Source organism: Budorcas taxicolor, chromosome 11, assembly GCF_023091745.1.
Source record: "Budorcas taxicolor isolate Tak-1 chromosome 11, Takin1.1, whole genome shotgun sequence".
Taxonomy (NCBI): domain Eukaryota; kingdom Metazoa; phylum Chordata; class Mammalia; order Artiodactyla; family Bovidae; genus Budorcas; species Budorcas taxicolor.
Window position 1 is genome coordinate 60107215 of NC_068920.1, and position 19566 is coordinate 60126780.

General features: G+C 48.9%; 1 protein-coding gene across 1 annotated transcript in view; it reads right to left on the bottom strand.

Annotated features, from left to right (window-relative positions):
- FBLN7 (fibulin 7) overlaps positions 1-18422 on the bottom strand; it is a 57154-nt gene extending 38732 nt beyond the window's left edge. Inside the window, exon 1 of the mRNA XM_052649187.1 lies at positions 18104-18422. Coding sequence (XP_052505147.1) covers positions 18104-18178 — 75 coding nt within the window. The 5' untranslated portion in view covers positions 18179-18422. The remainder of the gene's footprint in view (positions 1-18103) is intronic.
- Between the last annotated feature and the right edge of the window lie 1144 nt (positions 18423-19566).

Consider the following 19566-nt stretch of genomic DNA (forward strand, 5'->3'; position numbering starts at 1 on the left):
ACATGGGGAGAGGTTCTAAATAGTTTTTCCAAAGAAGACATTCCACAGATGGCCAACAGGTACATAATAAGATGCTCAAGATGACTAATCATCAGAGAAATGCGAATCAAAACCATAATAAGTATTACCGCATTCCTGTTGAATGGCTATTATAGAAGAAACAAGAAATAACGAGTATTGGTGAAGATGTGGAGAAATGTGAGCCCTCGTTCCCTGTTTGTGGGAAAGTAAATTGGTGCAGCCACAATGGAAAACAGATTGGAGTTTACTTAAAAAATTAAAAATAGAACTACCATATGATCTAGCAAGGAGATCCAACCAGTCCATCCTAAAGGAAATCAGCCCTGAATATTCATTGGAAGCACTGATGCTGAAGCTGAAACTCCAATACTTTGGCCACCTGATGTGAAGAGCTGACTCATCTGAAAAGACCCTAATGCTGGGAAAGATTGAAGGTAGGAGGAGAAGGGGACGAGGGAGGATGAGATGGTTGGATGGCATCACCGACACAATGGAACGAGTTTGGGTAAACTCCAGGAGTTGGTGATGGACGGGGAGGCCTGGCATGCTACAGTCCATGGGATCGCAAAGAGTTGGACACAGCTGAGCAACTGAACTTAACTGATGATCTAGCAATTCCAAAGGAAACAAAGTTATGTCTTGAAAAGATATACACACCCCTATGCCCACTGCAGTGTTATTTTCAATAGCTAAGACATGCGAACAACTTTAATGCCCACTAGCAATGAAGACTCAGCACAGCCAAAGGTAAATAATGAATTTTTTAAAAGCTGATGAGAGTAGATTTTTTTTTGGCCACGCAGCCTGTGGCACCTGCATTGGAAGTACAGAGTCTTAACCACCAGACTGCCAGGAAAGTCCCTTAAAAGAATAGATCTCAAAAGCTCCCATCATAAGAAACACAACTGCAACTATGTGAAGTGATGGGTGTTAATTAGATTTACTGTGGTGATCATTTCCCAATATATATGTATATCAAATCATTATTTTGTATATACCTTGGACTGTGTGGTGTGCGTGTGTGCTTATTTGTATCTGACTCTTTGCGACCCCAAGGACTGTAGCCAGCCCAGCTCTTGTGTTCATGGGATTTTCCAGACAAGAACACTGGAATGGGTTGCCATTTCATCCTCCAGGAGATCTTCCTGACCTAGGGATCAAATTCATATCTCTTGCATCTCGTACACCGGCAGGAGGATCCTTCAGCACTAGAGTCACTGGAGAGGCCCCATGTCTTGGACTAATACAATGCTATCACTCATTTATATCATGTTATGTAATTTTATCTCAATAAAACTGGGAGAGGGAGGAAAAATAAAGTTCACAAGGGGAAAAAACGGGAGATCCTTGTCCTCTTGGCAAGCTAGCTTGGCAGGGGCAGAACCGGGGTGCCAAAGCAGTGGAAAGAACGATTGCTTGAGGTTTGATGGATTTATGCAGCAGCTGCTACTAACAGGCCAGTTCCTTGATCCCAAATTGCTAGAAATGGAGCCCATGGGCGCCACGCTTAGAATCTGTCACCTGTAGGGACCTCAGCAATGGCATAACTGAATTCATCTGCAGAGCAGAGGGACAGGCTAGAAACCTTCAGACCGAGTCAAGGGCTCAAGAGGTCCGCATTATATGGGCATACGGGGACAAATGAGGTCACGAGGTGGGGGCTGAGAACCTAAGCATCCCTCCTTTTCAAACTGAGAAAACTTTGTCAATTTGCTTGGTCAGAAAAATAAAGCATACTTTCTGCAAAACCACTCAAAATCCAGAAGAACACATCAGAACAAAGGACAAGTCCCATGAGCACAGACAACCACTGTTCACGTTTAGTGTGGTTTTAACATTTGGATCAGGTATACACTCACACACGCAAAAGCGTCCCCTGACAGTTGCTGGACCTCGGAGGCAGGCCCCGCACTAGCTCTTTATTCTTGGCGCCAAGCTGTGGCATTGTTTCCACACCGGTGAGCAGAGCAAAAGTCAGACCCTGCACCTCAGTCTGCTTCTGTTCCTCTGTGTTCCTTTCAGTCTGCTTCCGTTTGTCTGCCCACTTGCCCTCCCACGCCCACCAGTATCTGCTTTCGGCCGAGAGAAGCCACACAAGGGAACAGACCATTTCCTTCTTTGTAGGCAAGGGGGCTTTGAGGGGCTTCAAGGGCCTGCGAGGCTGCAGGACAAGAAACAGGCTGGACCATCTGGTGTCACCCACCTGCATTTCAGCCTGGCCCCGCCATGGTGACTGCTGGCTTCCCATCTCAGGGTCCCAGACCCTAACTGTAAAAAAGAACCTCCCACTTAGGTGGGAAGGCTCACCAAGGCTGTGACTGGGTGAAGGTCGAGTCTGGATGGGGCCGACAAGAAGAGGGGTCTCCACCAGGGAAGGAAGGCCTATCTTAGGGCCCCCACTTTCCAAGGTCTCTTCCAGGACCTCACTTTTTAAAATTTTTACTGTTTGGCCACACTGTGCACATATGGGATCTTAGTTCCCCGACCAGCGATCAAATACACCCCCTGCACTGGAAGCCCAGTCTTAACCACTGGACCACCAGGAAAGTCCCTAGTTCCCTCACTTTTAACATTTTTCTCAAAGAGCTCCTCAAATGGCCTACATTTGCGTCCTTTCAATACCGGTCTCCATCCATGCTTGGCGTAAGCCATTGACAATAAATAATGAAAATTAGTTCTTATTTCTTTGAATTAATAACTTATTTGTAATGGGACCAAGAAAAGACATTCAGTGAAACTCTCCTATCCTCGAGGAGAAAAAAAATCAAGATTTCCCATTTCTGGTATCAAACTCTCCTTCAGAGCACTGGCCTTCCAATGAATTTAAACATCAAGAGTGATGTTTGCAGAGAAGACCAGAAGCAGAGAGAGGAGTAGCAACAGCAGTCATTCCACCCGCTCTTTCCAAGCTGGGGTGGAGGTGGGAGAGATGGTTCCAGAACACACTAGCCAATGTTGACAGCCAGGTGGTAGGCGGCTGAGTCTAAGGCTTCTGGGAGCAAGGAGGTCACAGAAGTGTACTCCATCCACCCCACGCCACGTCCAGGGAAAGTCCTGCCTATCTTCTTTCCAACTCATCCTGTTACAACATTGATTCTGATGGATCTGGTGGGGACACTCCAGAGGTTAAACACTCCTCTTCCTGGGAGACTAAGCAGCTCAGAGACCCCACCTGTTGGCCCAGGGTTGGACACAGACAAAGACAGTTTGTGTCCCCAGCTCATTGCAAGCCCGTGCCAGGACTTGGTGGGTGGACCCTCCCACCCCATCCAGGCCTCCTTGCCATCTGGGCTCAGTTTACAAAGTAGCCCAGTTCTCAAAGCACTGAAGTGCCAGGGCATGCCGGATTGGTGGGTGGAGGTGTCCTTGAGGCTCTGTTCTCACGTGACCTGGCTTGATGGCCATCCTCACATCAGTCTTGGCAAAGAGACTATTTCTAAAAGCCACCTCAGTGACAACAGAACCCCAGGCCCCTCCAGGCGGGTGCAGATGACCCCTTGGACCTCGGATGGGCTGTCTTGCATTGGTTTCCTCTAAGCCACAGCTATGCGTCACGTCAGCATGTTGTTAATGGGAACACAGATGTTTTGATGACTTTAGGTCTGTGAAAGGATAGAGCGCACTTGCCAAGCATGTGCCTGCTAGCCAAGGCTTGAGGCCCTCTGCATGTGAGTCATGTAGAATTCACACATGTTTTTTTTCTCTGAAAGATTTTTTTTTTTAAACTTTAGACCAAATCAGAAGCAGATTATAACTCCCTGACTTCTCTCATCCCAGTGACCTTGACCCAGCAACCACACTGAAGAGGAAAGAAAGGACACTTCTGGGGGAAGTGGGGGCATTTTAGGGGGCAGGCTGTTATCTTAGGGTTCTCCAGAAAAAACAGAATCAAGGAGAACCAATTGCATTGGGTTGGCCCCAAGGTTCGTTCAGATTTTTCCATAACATCTTACGGAAAAACCCTAATGAATTTTTTGGGCCAACTCAATATATGCACATCATACCCACTCCAGTGTTCTTGCCTGGAGACTCCCAGGGACGGGGGAGCCTGGTGGGCTTCTGTCTATGGGGTCGCACAGAGTCAGACATGACTGAAGCGACTTAGCAGCAGCAGCAGCAGCAGCAGCAGCGAGAGAGTGAGAAGGAGAGAGATTTAAGGAACTGGCTCCTGCAGTGTGGGGGCTGGGGACCTGGGAAGAGCTGGTGTTGCATATCCAAAGGCTGTCTGAAGGCAGAATGCCCTCCTTCTCCCAGGACCTCAGTCTTTGGGATGAAGCCCACCCTCCTTATGGAAGGTAACCTGCTTTACTCAAAGTCTACAATATAACACTCATCACATCTAAAAAATAGCTTCATAGGGACTGGTGTTTCACCCAATATCTGGGCACCATGGCCTAGCCATTTCACAGCTTAGAGAAACTGAGGCTCAAGGTATCTGGCTGATGGATGGTGGGGCTACCTTCCCTGCCACATCGTGTCCAGTCCATCCTTTGAGGAGCACATTCTGCCCATTTCTTCAGCCCGAAAGAACCAGGACGAGGGGCTCAGAGGAGGCCCCAGTTTGCCAGAGGACCCTCTCAGTGCCCTGGCAGTCCCCTCCCAACACATGTGCACAGACCCTTCTGGGAACATTGGCCCAGGTGTGTGCACATTCACACATGAACCCAGATTTCCGAGACCTGTGAAAGTGAATTATCTGGATCTGACCTGGTCTCCTGGGGCTGATGCAAAGAGGTGGAGGGGGACGGGGGCCTGGTCTTGGCCACCAACACAGGCAGAAGGTAAGGGAAGGATGGGCCACGCGTGAGAGGAGGAGCTTTGGAAGTCCCACCCTTAGAGAAAATCACCTGCACAGTTGTGAAGGGCTGAATAACAGACGTGGTGTACTTTCAGATGTTTCTACCCTCGCTAGCAGAAAATCCCAAGCATTTCTGGGTGAGCAGGTAGACGTGAGATGAAAACCATCCTGTCCTGGACCTGTGTCCCACCTGCTCCTCCCGGGCCCTCCTGCAATCTAAGCTTCCTGAAGACAGATGTCAGAGGCCACGCCGCCTCACTTCCTTGTTTCCCCCCGCCAGTGGCTCCCCACCCACGAAAATAAAGGCAAACTCCTCTGCATGTCACTGACAGGGTGGATTCTTTTCCTGTTGCTGCTCTAACAAATCAACATAAACCCGGCCACTTAAAACAACATGTTTATTATCCTACAGTCTGGTAGGTCAGAACTCCAACATGGGTCTTGCTGGGCTAAAATCAGGGTAAGATTCTTAGATTTCCTGGGTAAGAACATAGATATCTTGGAGAGGGGAGCACTATTCTGCTTCCCACGTTGTGTGCTCAAGCCCTGCCACCTCCAACAGTGCCCAGATCGGACACCTTCTGGGCTCCAACATTCAGACCTCTGTGTTTCTCCACACACCTTGTGCGGCATGCTAAGTCGCTTTAGTCATGTCCAACTTCTTGCTACCCTATGGACTGTGGCCCCCCAGGCTCCTCTGTCCATGGAATTCTCCAGTCAAGAATACTGGAGTGGGTTGCCATTTCCTTCTCTAGGGGATCTTCTCCATTGACCCAGGGATCGAACCAGTGTCTCTTATGTTTCCAACACTGGCAGGCAGGTTCTTCACCACTGGTGCCACCTGGGAAGCCCTCAGTTTCCACAAACCTTAGCAAGTTTATTTCAACCGCAGGGCCTGTGCACTGGCCGTTTGCTCTGTCCAGATTCTGGCCCTGGTCCTTGAAAGTCAGTTTTCCACTTTCACTAGAAGCACCCTTCTTGGAGAGCCCTTACCTGCCTACCGAGTGTAGGGCAGCCTCCTGGCCTCCCTCCAGTACACGCCCCATTTCCATTGTCTGCCTCTGGATGCGTTCAGGTCTGTCTGGTTTTTCTCTGCATGCTTGGCGAGTCACCTACTGAGATCTGTTCTTTGAGTGTCATTCACGTTGTCCTTCCTATAGCCCCATGAGACAGGGATCTCAGAGGAGAGCACTGACTCACAAAAGGCAGGAACTTGCCCCAGGTCACTCAGCCAGGAAGAGTGGGAGCCAGAACACAGACAGGCTGCCTCCCCAGACCCAGGACATCACCTGGCAGGACAGGCTCTCCGGACATACTTGTTGAGTGAGCACACTATCTTACTAGCTAGATTCCTTCTGGGAAGGTAAAACCTCTAATCATGCAGTCCGAGAAAGAGCGCCAAGCTGATACTGACAAGTCTGTATGTTTTCGCATTACAGTGTAAATGACTGAAAGTGTCTGATGTTTTTCTGAAAGTAGTTTTGTGTTTTGTCTATTTTTGCCTACAGGTACTCATGTGTTCCGGGCTTCCCTAGTGACTCAGATGGTAAAGAATCCACCGGCAGTGCAGGAGACCCTGATCCCTGGGTCAGAAAAATCCCCTGGAGAAGGAAATGGCAACCCACTCCAGTATTCTTGCCTGGAAAGTTCCATGGACAGAGGAGCCTCGGGGGCCACAGTCCATGGGGTCGCAAAGAATCAGACATGACTGAACAACTAAACGACAATTTTCTTTTAAATGAAAAAGTCTGTGATGTCCTTATTTTAAGTTTCAGGCAGTCCCAAAGAAGCAGGGAATACTGGGTGGAGGCTTTGAAAGGACAAAGAAAGTTCTATCCACCCAGGGAGTCTGCCCCGTGGCCCCAGGGCTGCATAAGCCTGGGGAAAGTTTGTAGAAACCTGGCAGTCCCACCATTGGCCCTGCTGATCAGGGGCATCGTCCAGTCTCCAGCACCACTCAGCAGACAGACACTCCTCCTGGGGCAGCTGACAAGAAGGCAGGTCAGGGTGGCCGTATGTAAGCAAGACTGCTGCCTCAGTGGCAGGGGCAGCACTCACCAGTCACTGGCTGGTTCTGCCGAGAATCAAGGCAGGTGCCAAACAGAACCTGCCATGGTGAGCAGGCCTAGGAGGGCATCAGTTCCTACCTGGAAGACTCCAGCCCAGCCCAAGGACCCAGTGCACTGCCTCCTTCCCCAGCTGGTCACCTCCGGTCCACACCCTCAGCCTGCACTGACCAACGCCCTTGAGGGCTAGAAACTGCCCCAGCGGAACAAAGGGATCTCCGCTCTTCACTGCGATCAGGGCCGTCCTTGACAGGACTGGGAAAGAGTCACACTCCTGAAGGTGCCGAGGAAAGATGGAGGCTGCTGGAGAAAGGGGAAATGCCAGGATGGCCTTCCAGTCACCCATCCTCACCCTGAGCCCACCCATCTGTCTAAACCCTGTGCCTGTGGGGAGTGAATCCCTGGACCATTACTCATGAAGGCCTGCAGAATGGCAATCTCGCCCTCCCTGCAAGGGGCTCTTCTGGTCTTCCCATCCAGGGGGTCGTCTGTTTTCCCATCTCCGGACACAGGCGGGTCTTGTGACTTGCTTTGGCCGGCAGAACACACTGGAAGCGATGTACCAGTTCCAAGGCTGGCTCTGGATTAACCTTGTTGTCTAGTCTCTGAATCTGATGTTCTCACATCTGGGGCTGTGTGACTTGGCACGGACTGTTCCACGGGGGGTGGGGGGGGTGGCTAGCAAATTCCTAGAGGCAGCAGGCAGCACAACACCCTCCTTGCCCATGCCCAGCACACCTTAGGTGGCAAGCCAACCAGAGCTGAGCCCACCCCCCTGAACACCCCACCCTAGCCACGCCCCCCCAACAACCCCAGGGTCCATCAGCACACAACTAGGAACAGCCTTATACTGCCATCTCGCTCACATTATTCCAACTAGCCAGTCCAGACTCGGTTAGTGTCCTTACCCCGTCTCAAGGCCCCCGTACAGGCTTTCCCAAAGTCTCCATCCCTCTCGCTGCCTGATGTGTTCTCTGTAACCTCCTTCTCTCGAGAACTCTAAGTTAATAACATGCTATCTTTCCCCCGGCACTGTCTCCTGATCTGTTGGCCCCACCCCGCCTGACTGAAACCGAAATGTTAGCTTCACGGCAGAACAGCGTCTCAAGAAGTCTGGTGCATCCTGCTGGCCTTAGCCCTCGGCCACTTTCCAACATGCGGAAAGCCCAGGCCAGCCTGCTGGAGGACGGGGGACTGCATGAAACAGAGGCACCCTGGACCACCCAGCCCTGGCTAACCCAGCAGCTGTCCACAGACCAAGAGGATCCCAGGCCTAGAGAGTGGAGCCTGGAGCCCGTGAGCAGAACAGCTGCTCTGAGTCCTGCTCAAACTGGTGACCTGGTCAGCCAATTCCAGACCCAGAGCAGCTCAATCAGAACCAATGCAGGATCCTTGTCTGTTTGGTTCTCGGTGAATGGGCCATAAAAGAAAGTGTCAGTCACTCAGTCGTGTCCAACTCTTTGCAACTCCACAGACTGTAGCCCACCATGCTCCTCTGTCCATGGGATTTCCCAGGCGAGAATACTGGAGTGAGCAGCCACGCCCTTCTTCAGTTGGATCTTTCTGACCCAGGAATCGAACCCAGGTCTCCCACATATCAATCACATGATTTTTTACCATGTGAGCCACCAGGGAAGCCCATGGACTGTGGCAGCCATCAAATATGTGTTTCATGAAATAACTCATTTTCGATCTGAATGATTCACACATCCTGGTAGCTGTGGTTCATCTCCACGAATCTCTAAAACAGGGTGATCAGTTTCTCGGTTGTGTCTGACTCTTTGTGACCCCATGGACTGTAGCCTGCCAGGCTCCTCTGTCCATGGGATTCTCCAGGCATGAATACTGAAGTGGGCTGCCATTACCTCCTCCAGGGGATCTTCCAGACCCAGGGATCAAACCACGTCTCTTGCCTCTCCTGCATTTGGCACTTGGATTCTTTACCACTAGCACCACCTGGAAAGCCCTCTAATACAAGGACTGGTTATAAAACCCTGCAGCAGGGTTGGCAAATACTCCTGGTGCTACGAGCATGGCAGATACCTCTCTGATCAAGCACGGTATTCTTTCACATTGAGCTCCGAAGTGAACAACAATCCATCCCAACCAAGGCTCCAGGCAGCCCCAGGCTATCCGTTTAAATTGGCAACAGAATTGACATTGATAAACTGATCACAACTGAGACAGGCTGGGACCTGGGACCCTGCAGCGCTGGACACAACTCTCCTTGAGTAGGGAAATACAAAGAAGCTGTATGAGACTAAAAATAACTGCGTGCATGCATAGTTGGGGCAGATTCTGGGTAAAGAGACCAAAAGGCCCAACTGCCACTTTTGAGGAGCCTGGAGCAAAAGCAGGGTACTGTGTATGCCCTCTGCACTCCACACCACCAGAGGGGTGGGCAAGGCACCTAAGCCACCCTTCCCACATGCCCCTGGCCATACTCCTGCCTATGCCCGCATATAAGGAACAAGCTTCCCCATTCCCACTTGTTCTTGATCCTGCCTGCTGCAGCAGGGCCCCATAAGGCCTTGTCTGGGCTTCTCTGCTCTCTAGTCAATTTCTGTTGACTGGGGAGGGCCAAGAACCCTGCTTGATAACAACACGACACCAAAGATGGAACGTGTTCAGATTTCCGTGTTTCTACCCTTCATCTCATCCAGGGAAGAGGTACTGAACCCATGCCACCTCCTTTCCCTCCGCCTCCGTCAGTGGGGTTCGGTGGGTGGGGGCATCCTTCCCCCTTCTCGCTCCTCCCTCAGGCTTTGATCCTAATACAGGGATTCAGTTGCTACTGTCTCGGGTGCATCAGGCTCCCCGTCTACAGCGTGGGGATAATGCTGCTACCATTGTCTGCTTTAAAGTTTCAAAGAGGGACAAGTGTAACATCTACAGTACGAAAGTGACTCGGGAAGGACAAGGATGGTGAATTAAATCATCATTTTCCTGACAATGTGTTCAAAAACACAAGGGAAGAAGCCAAGAAAGAGGAAGGCATATGATCCAGAAAACGTAAACTCCAGTCCAGGCCAAAGTCCCTGGGTAGTCGCCGGGCTATGAGCCCAGAGAAGGTTCAGCAAAACTGGAATCCAGGGGCAAGGAGCCCGGCAGAATAGGGACCAGGAAAGAGATTTTTGGAAAATCTTGTGCTTATGTAGAGGACGGATGGGGCAAAGGAGAAAAACTTTGAGGAAAACCAAAAAGTGACACAAGAACGAAATCATGGTAGGTTACTTGGCTCTGTACCGAACAATGGAACAAAGTGCTCATCTGTCATCACAGAAGATCAGTTACGTAGAAATGTGGAATAATTTCCAGGGCATTTGAAAATAGTTGCCTCAAGAGAAAGAGAGAGGGGACTATGGGACAATTTCTTGAAAGCCACAAACTACCAAAAATCCCCCCACAAGAAAAAGAAAAGCCACCCGAAGGAGTTTCGTATCTGTCAAAGAAACTGAATTCATAGTTAAGAATCTTCCAGAAAAGAAATCTCCAAGCCCACATGGTTTCATTGGTCAATTCTATCAAACACCATGAGAGGAACTGACACCACCTCTATGTAGTCTCTTCCAGAAAACAGAAAGAAGGGGCCAACTCACAGTTCATTTCAGGAAGCCAGTGTCATCGTGGTAAAGCACCCAGGCAAAGACAGGAGAAGAGATACACAGACAAGGGGTCAGCAAATTGTCTGTAGAAACAGGGCCAGAGAGTCAAGTTTTCCAACTTTGCAGCCCATAGAGTATCTGTTGCAACTACTCACCTGTACGGAAGTAGCGCAAAAAGCAGCGATGGTGACATGTAAGGGAGTCAGCGTGGCCAGATTTGAGCACCAGTGGGCTGGATATGTTTCATGGGCTATAGTTTGCTGACCCCTGTAACCAGATACAAGAATTCTCCCAAAACATTAGCAAGCAGAATCCAGAAATATGCACAGCGTATAAGATGACATGATCTTTATCTGCAAGTTTATCTGCGAGTGCAAGGCTGGTTTCAAAATTAGAAAATCACATGACATTATAATGTATTATACCACAATTAAATCAATTATACCACAATTGAAGTTTTTAATTAAATTTTAAAAAGTCAACCAACATTATCCACTTTAACAACAGACTGAAGAATAACCACGAGATCATACCAGTTGAGAGAGACAAAGCATGTGATAAGATTCAGCATCCATTTATAATAAAAGATGCTGTGATGATGCTATAATATCATCACAATAATAAAAGATGATGCTGTGAAAGTGCTGCACTCAATACGCCAGCAAATCTGGAAAACTCAGCACTAGCCACAGGACTGGAAAACATCAGTTTTCATTCCATTCTCAAAGAAAGGCAATGCCAAAGAATGCTCAAATTACTGCACAGTTGCACTCATCTCACACGCTAGCAAAGTAATGCTCAAAATTCTCCAAGCCAGGCTTCAACAGTACGTGAACCGTGGACTTCCAGATGATCAAGCTGGATTTAGAAAAGGCAGAGGAACCAAAGATCAAATTGCCAACATCCGTTCAATTATCAAAAAAGCAAGAAAGTTCCAGAAAAACATCTACTTCTGCTTTATTGACTGTGCCAAAGCCTTTGACTGTGTGCATCACAACAAACTGAAAAATTCTTAAAAGAGATGGCAATATCAGACCACCTGACCTGCCTCCTGAGAAATCTGTGTGCAGGTCAAGAAGCAAGAGTTAGAACTGGACATGGAACAACAGACTGGTTCCAAATCAGAAAAGGAGTACATCAAGGCTGTATACTGTCACCCTGCTTATTTAACTTCTATGCAGAGTACATCATGCGAAATGCTGTGCTGGGTGAAGCACAAGCTGGAATCAAGCTGGGAGAAATATCAATAACCTCAGATATGCAGATGACACCACCCTTATGGCAGAAAGTGAAGAAGAACTAAAGAGCCTCTTGATGAAAGTGAAAGAGGAGAGTGAAAAAGTTGGCGTAAAGCTCAACATTCAGAAAGATCATGGCATCCGGTTCCATCGCTTCACGGTAAATAGATGGGGAAACAATGGAAAGAGTGTCAGACTTTATTTTTTGGGGCTCCAAAATCACTGCAGATGGTGACTGCAGCCATGAAATTAAAAAACACTTGCTCTTTGGAAGAAAAGCTATGACTAATCTAGACAGCATATTAAAAAGCAGAGACATTACTTTGCCAACAAAAGTCTGTCTAGTCAAAGCTATGGTTTTTTCAGTAGTCATGTACAGATGAACCACAAAGAAAGCTGAGCACTGAAGAACTGATGCTTTTGAACTGTGGTGTTGGAGAAGACTCTTGAGAGTCTCTTGGACTGTAAGGAGATCCAATCAGTCTATCTTAAAGGAAATCAGTCCTGAATATTCATTGGAAGGACTGATGCTGAAGCTGAAACTCCAATACTTTGGCCACCTGTTGTAAAGAATTGACTCATTTGAAAAGACTCTGATGCTGGGAAAGATTGAGGGCAGGAAGAGAAGGGGACAACTGAGGATGAGATGGTTGCATGGCATCACCAACTCGATGGACATGAGTTTGAGTAAGCTCTGGGAGCTGGTGATGAACAGGGAAGCCTGGTGTACTGCAGTCCATGGGGTTGCAAGGAATCAGACATGACTGCGTGACTGAACTGAACTATAATAAAAACTCTATTAAGCTATGCTATAAAACCTTAACCTGACAAATGGCTTCTACAAAGACCTACAGCCTAGCATCCCACTTAACATTAAAAAACTAAATGCGGGACATTCCTGGTGGTCCAGTGGCTAATCCATTGCACTCCGAAGGCAAGGGGCCCGGGTTCCATCCCTGTCAGGGAACTAGAGCCCACATGTTGCAACTGAGACCCAGTGCAGCCAAATAAATAAATAAATAAAATATTTTAAAAACAGACAAAAAAGCTGAACGCATCTTTCCCACAGCATGGATGTCCACTCTGTTACTCAACACAGTACTGGAAGTTTAATAAGTGTAATCAGGCTAAATAAATAAATAAACAGCACGTGTATAAAAAAGGGTGAAATAAAATTGCCCCTATTTGCAGATAACCTGATTGTTTATGTAAAAAATCTGAGGGAATCTACACAAAGAAATTCCTATAGCTAATAAGTGAGTTCCACAAAGTCACAGGATACCACGTCAACATAGAAAAGCCCACTGAATTTCCGTAGTCTAGGAATATAGCATCGGAAATGAAAAAATCTTAAAACTAATACTACTTAAAATAGCTCCAAAAATGAAATACTTAGATTTTAAATCTAACAAAGCATATTCACATTGAAAATTTTAAAATACTGATGAAAAAAAATCAAGGAAGATCTAAATAAATGGAAAGACATGTAATTTCATGTCATTGGAAAACAATATTAAAATGCCATGTATGTACATGTGTATGTTCTTGGTCGTGTCCAACTATTTGAGACCCCAGGGACTGTAGCCCACCAGGCTCCTCTGTCCATGGGATGCTCCAGGCAAGAATACTGGAGTGGGTTGCCATGCCCTCCTCCAGGGGATCTTCCCGACCCAGGGAACCACATGAACCCACATGTCTTACATCACCTGCATTCACAGGCAGGTTCTGTACCTCCTGGGAAGCCCCTTCAATTGAGAATTGCCTTTAAAAACGTGTATCTTAACATAAACTTCACACTTTATATGAAAATTAACTCAAAACAGATCACAGATCAAAATGTAAAGAAGCAAAACTACAAAATTTTTAGAAAAAAAGTACAAGAAAACTTTAATGATCCGAAGTCAGAGAGTTCTTAGACTTAAAACCAAAAGCAAAATCTACAAAAATAAAAAATTAATCAGTTGGACTTCATCAAAATTAAAAACCTTTGCTCTGGAAAAGACACTGTTAAGGCAAGCTGCAGTGAATGAAATAACGCCATTTGTAGCAACATGGGTGGATCCAGAGATTATCCCCCTAAATGAAGTGGAGTCAGAGAAATACCATAGGATATTACTTACAGGTACAATCTAAAAATAAAAAATGATACAAATGAACTTATTTACAAAACAGAAACAAACTCAAAGACTTAGAAAACAAATTTATGGTTACCAAAGGGGAAAAGTGAGGGGGGAGGGATAAAGTAGAAGCTTGGGGTTAACTTACACATACTATTCTATATAAAATAGACAGCCAGCAAGGACCTACTGTAGAGCATGGCCCCTATACTCAATACTCTGTTATAATCCATATGTGAAAAGAATCTGAAAAAGAGCAGATATATGAATATGTATAATTAAATCACTCTGCTGTGTACCTGAAACTAACACAGCATTGTAAATCAACTATACTGTAATATAAAATTTAAAAATTAAAAAAATAATAAAAATTTTAAAAGACAAGCTGCAGAAAATATTAGCAACTCACACACCTGAAAAAATGGTTTCTAATTAAAATATATAAAGAATACTTAAAACTTAACCATAAGAAAACTAACCACCTGTTTGGAAAATGGGCAGAGGGTCTGGATAGACACTTCACCCAGTAGACTATCCAAATGTCAAAGACGCACATGAAGAGAAGCCAGTATTACCAGTCATTAGAGAAATGGGCATTTAAGCCAAAAGGAGACATCATTCCATACCCATTAGAGTGACCTGGAGACAAATAAACAAACCTAATAATATTAAGCGCTGGTGAAGATGAAGGGTAACTAAGCTTTTTATGCATTGCTGGTAGGAACGTAAAATGATAAAGGGAAGTTGCTCAGTCGTGTCCGACTCTTGGCGACCCCATGGACTGTAGCCTACCAGGTTCCACCATCCATGGGATTTTCCAGGCAAGAATACTGGAGTGGGTTGCCATTTCCTTCTCCAGGAGATCTTCCCGACCCAGGGATTGAACCTGGGTCTCCCACATGGTAGGCATTGTAGGCAGACGCTTTATTATCTGAGCCACCAGGGAAGATCCTGAACAATGATAAAACTGAATGGAATATAGCCTAGCTGCTTCTTACAAAGTTAAAGATACATTTACCAAATGACCCAGCAATCCCACTCTTAGATATTTACCCAAGAGAAATGAGTGTTTACATTCCACAAAAAGCTGTATGGGGAATGTTTATAGCAGCTCTCGTCATAGTCTCCCAAAATTGGAATTGATAGCATGGAGTCCTTAAGTTCAATGGCCGAGCTGACAAACTGTGATATGTCCACAGAGTGGAGCACTACCCAGCAATAGGAAGGAACCGTGCATTCCCGGAATGACATGGAAGAATCTTATATACATTATGTCAGAATCAAAAGTCTACGTACTTTTTGCTTCCATTTATATGACATTATGAAGATGAAAAACTATAATGATGAAGAATAGGTCAGTGATGCCAGGGGCTGAAGTGGGCAGACACGTGCCTACATAGGGCATCATGATGTCATTTTGGAGTGGTGGAACTGTTATGTCTCCTGACTGTGGTGGAGATGGCCAAATATAGAGCATAGCTCTATGGTTAAAATCATGGAAATGTACACTAAAGACATTTTTCCCCCAAGAAACTCCAAAAAGCAATGTATCCAATGGGAGTAGACAGTCAAAAGAATGAATCTCTAACAGTGGATTTTGGAACCCTGTAACAGCTGATCACAAGGAGAGGTTTTGGAGAGAGGGAAGTATTCTGAAATACTGCAGCAGCCGCATCCCACAGCCACTCAGGAGGTTGAGGGCCAGCATGGGGGAGAAGGGTGAGGCGTGGGGCTTTGCTAAGTGTCTTTCCTTTCTTGTCTCCCCCGCAAGGCTGTCTCTCTTCCCAGGGCGAGACCACAGAGTGGGCAGCAGTGTTGAGAAGGGCCCGCATTTATGGGATCCCCACACTGCTCAACCTCCGCTCCTTTCCCAGGACCACCGGTTCTCCAACTGCAGATCTCGAAAGTCTTTCAAAGTGACTCAGGACAGACATGATGAAAAGCCAGACGGGCACTGGGGGTAAGATTCCCCAGCCTACACAGGACTTTGGGCAAAGGACAGTTTCACTAGAAGTTTTAAACCAACTTCCATGGAGAATCCCTTCTGCTCCCTTTCCCTCTCACCAAGCCCAGTAAGGCAGGTGCTTTTGCTGGTAAAGAAATCAAGGTTTAGAGGATAAGGAATTTGAGGAAGCCTGGACATGGCAGGGCAGGGATGGGACCCAGATCTTCCCCCAAGGACACAGTCTGAAAGAGCTTACTTCCCTATTTGAACAGCAGCTGCAAACATCTGAGAACTGCCAAGGTCTCACCTTGTCCAGGTAACCTTGAGAGAGCAAGTAACAGGAGGACAGGGCCCCCCCCCCGCCCCCCCACAGCATCCTGTCTACCCTGCCCCCTCTGCTGGCCCCAGGTTGGGGGCCAACTAAGGGATGCACCTACCTGTGCTCCTGGCTTTGCACTCTGGGCCTGAGGCTCTGTTTTGTAATCTGCAATGGGCAACCCTATTGTTCTGCTTGGTGGGTTCCTTGTGGGAACCTTCTGTGGCCTGGTGGCTAAGTGACTCCCTGGGGCAACTCACCCCCTTCCACACTAACATGGACCAAGTTTGGTCTGAACTAAATCTCCCTTCCTGCATCCCAAGGTCTTCTAAGTGGCCACTGATATGCCTGCTTGGTTCAGATATTCAGTTCATGGGTGACAGTCTGTGGAGAAGGGAAAAGGCTTAGAGCCCAGAGAGAGAGATGAGGCTGTGTGACCCTGAATAAGTCACAATCTCCCTGGGCCTCAGCTCCCTCGTCTGCAAAATGGGGGTGGTGACAGCTCCCAACTCACAAGGCTGCTCTGAGAATAAAGAGCGTGGGAGATGCTTAGCAAAGAAACAGGCGTTCATCCGTCACTCGGCAAGCTTTCCTTCTGAATGGGCAACCCACTCCAGGATTCTTGCCTGGGAAATCCCACTGACAGAGAAGCCTGGCGGGCTAGAGTCCGCAGGGGTCGCAGAGTCCAACACTACTGAGCGACTGAACACACGCACACTGCTGTTACTGTTATTGCTGTGGATGGTATTGTCCAGATAGCTGCCCTACAACTCATAGAACACGTGGTCACAGACGGAGGGGTCTCCGGTTTTCAGAACCAGTCTGGTGATAGCTGGCTTGGAATTCAGCAGGTCGAATCTTACCTTTGACAGTGGACTTTTAACTGAATTCTTTTTTCTTTTTCTACAGCACTGCTACAGCATGTGGGACCTTGGTTCCCTGACCAGGGATCCAAACAGCTCCCCTGCTTTGGAAGTGAGGAGTCTTAACCACTGGACCGTCAAGGAACGCCCTTTAATCTGCATTTTTATCTTAATTTTTACTATCAATCCTTGCTGTTTAACGTAAAAGTGAATCTGTTCAAGTACATAAATCCATCGGGATTCCAATAGCCACAAGTCAGGGAGAGAAAACCTAAGGGAAAGCTGCCTGTAAGTTTGGGAAAGAAACTTAGTCCCAAATCTCAGGTCCCCCAGGCTCAGAGTGAAGCTGCTTCAGACACCTCCCTGTCCACCCCTGCCTTGGAAGTGCCGTGAACTGCTAAGAAAGTTGGTGGTGGGAGCCACACGCTTAAATTGGCTATTATGATGTTAGTTGCTCAGTCCTGTCAGACTCTTTGTGACCCCATGGACTGTAGCCCACCGGGCTCCTCTGTCCATGGGATTCTCCAGGCAAGAATACTGGAGTGGAGGGTTGCCATGCCCTCCTCCAGGGGATCTTCCCCACCCAGGGATAGAGCCTGGGGCTCCCACATAGAAGAAGGCAGATTCTTTACTATCTGAGCTACCAGGGCTATACTCCCAGAACAAAATGTTTCTGCTGTTTAAAAAAAAAAAAAAGTGGGGTTTTTTTTTGTTTTCTTTTTTTTAAGTTGGAGGGAAGAAGGATATTTCGGCTAGAAATTTACGTGTTGGAAGTTGGGAGTCAGGGGACATCCTCTACTCTAATCGGGTGAGCGCGGAGCTCTTCTGGAGACCGGAGGAGGACCAACGTCTCATGAGTTCTTCTCAGGCAGAGCCTTCTCTCTGTCTCTCTCTCTCTCTCTCCCCCAGCGGACCGAGGCGTTCGCACCGACTGCTCGGACCAGCCCCGGTCCTCCCAGACTGCCCGGCCCGCGATGCATCCGATGACAGAAGCGGGAACGGAACCCCAGCCCCAGCCTGGCTCCAAGCCCCCGGCCCGAGCATTCCGGTGGAATGCGGCGAGCCAAGGTCCTTCGGCCTCGGCGTGGCCTCCCCTGCAAGCTGGATCAGGGAACTGGCGGGAGGGACACTGACCTGGGAAGCCCGCGATTCGGGGCAGGCGAGGAAGAGCAGCAGAAGGAAGAGTGCCCGGGGACATTTGGGCACCATCTTTGCCAACCGGAACCTTTCTGCTGGGGAAGGGGAGATAACTTAGTCTGCCGCCCCCGCCGAGGCTGTCCCAACCGATGCCGCGGCCGCCCTTGCGGGGAACCGGGCTCCGCTCGGTCCGGATCGGCTCGGGTAGGGAGGAAAGCGGGAGCCCGGGAGCCCAGCTCGGCCCGCCGCGCTCGGGAGGTGCAGTCCCGGATCCAGGTGCGCCGCGCGCGGACCTGGAGCTCCCGCGGCCACCAGCGTCCGCTGCCGCCTGCACGAGACAGTCCCGGCGAGGCGGGGAGGCGCCGGCCCCTTGGCCAAAGCCGAGGAGGAGGGGCTGCCCGGCCAGGAATGCGCCTGGGAGCGCGCCCAACCCGCGCCGCTCCCGGAGGAGGCCCGGCGCGACGCAGAGGACGAGCGCAGGCATCCTGAGAGCCCTCGCGGGGGAGGCGGCCGAGGCGGCGCGCACGTGCGTGCGGGGCCCGGGAGCCCATCCCAGCGCCGGGCCGCTCCTGACCCGCCCCTTTCCAGCCCGGGGACACTGAGGCTGACCTCATCCAGCAGCAAGTGAGATTCAAATCCAGGTCTGTCCAACTGCAGAGCGCGCGCGCGCGCGGACGTATTCCTCCCCGGCACTCGGAAGACAGGACTAGTGTGGGCGCGAGATGGACTTCATGAACTTAGACCGAGTTCTCCACCCGAGAACTGCTATCGGAGTACAAGAACACTCAAGCACAGTGACTCAGAATCAGCAGCCCTCCTCAGCTGCTGCCCTCCACTCCCAATGGAAGGAGAAACAGTTTGAACTGGGAGGCAGGGTTTTGGGAACACTGGATGCTTTGCTGAGGTTGGGTGGGACACGCCGCTGGGAAGGACAGACATTAGCAGTCTGAGTCCCCCTGCATCCAGGGGCTGTGGGAGGACCAAGATGGCCTCAGCTCCAAGCTCCTGGAAAACATGTTTTAAGTTCTTACTGGAAGAGTGTTTTCAGAAGGCAACACTGCAGATGTCATGGTGCACACCAAGTCTGGCCAATCCTCAAATCTATTTTTCCTGTTTCCAAATTTCATTTAGCAGAGCCCATTCAGAGCTCAGAAGGCTACGTAGCCTTCGAGTCGAACTGTTTTCTTTTGGAAGGCAGAGGGGAAAATTGGAGTCCCGTGGAAAACGAGGGGCCTGCTGCAGACTGGCCACCTGGGCAGACACTACCCAGGAAGTCAGGCTGGGCTGCCCCGCCACCTTGCCGCCGGGGGAAGGAGAGCGCGCCTGTGTACTGTTACTGGTGCTCCTGGGGAGGCTGCTTGAAGGGCACTGGGCAGCACACTGCTCCTCCCTGTCCAGGCGGAGGGGGCCAAGGAGCCCCGGGCGGAACCCGCAGCCTATGGAAATCGTGGTATTTCTGC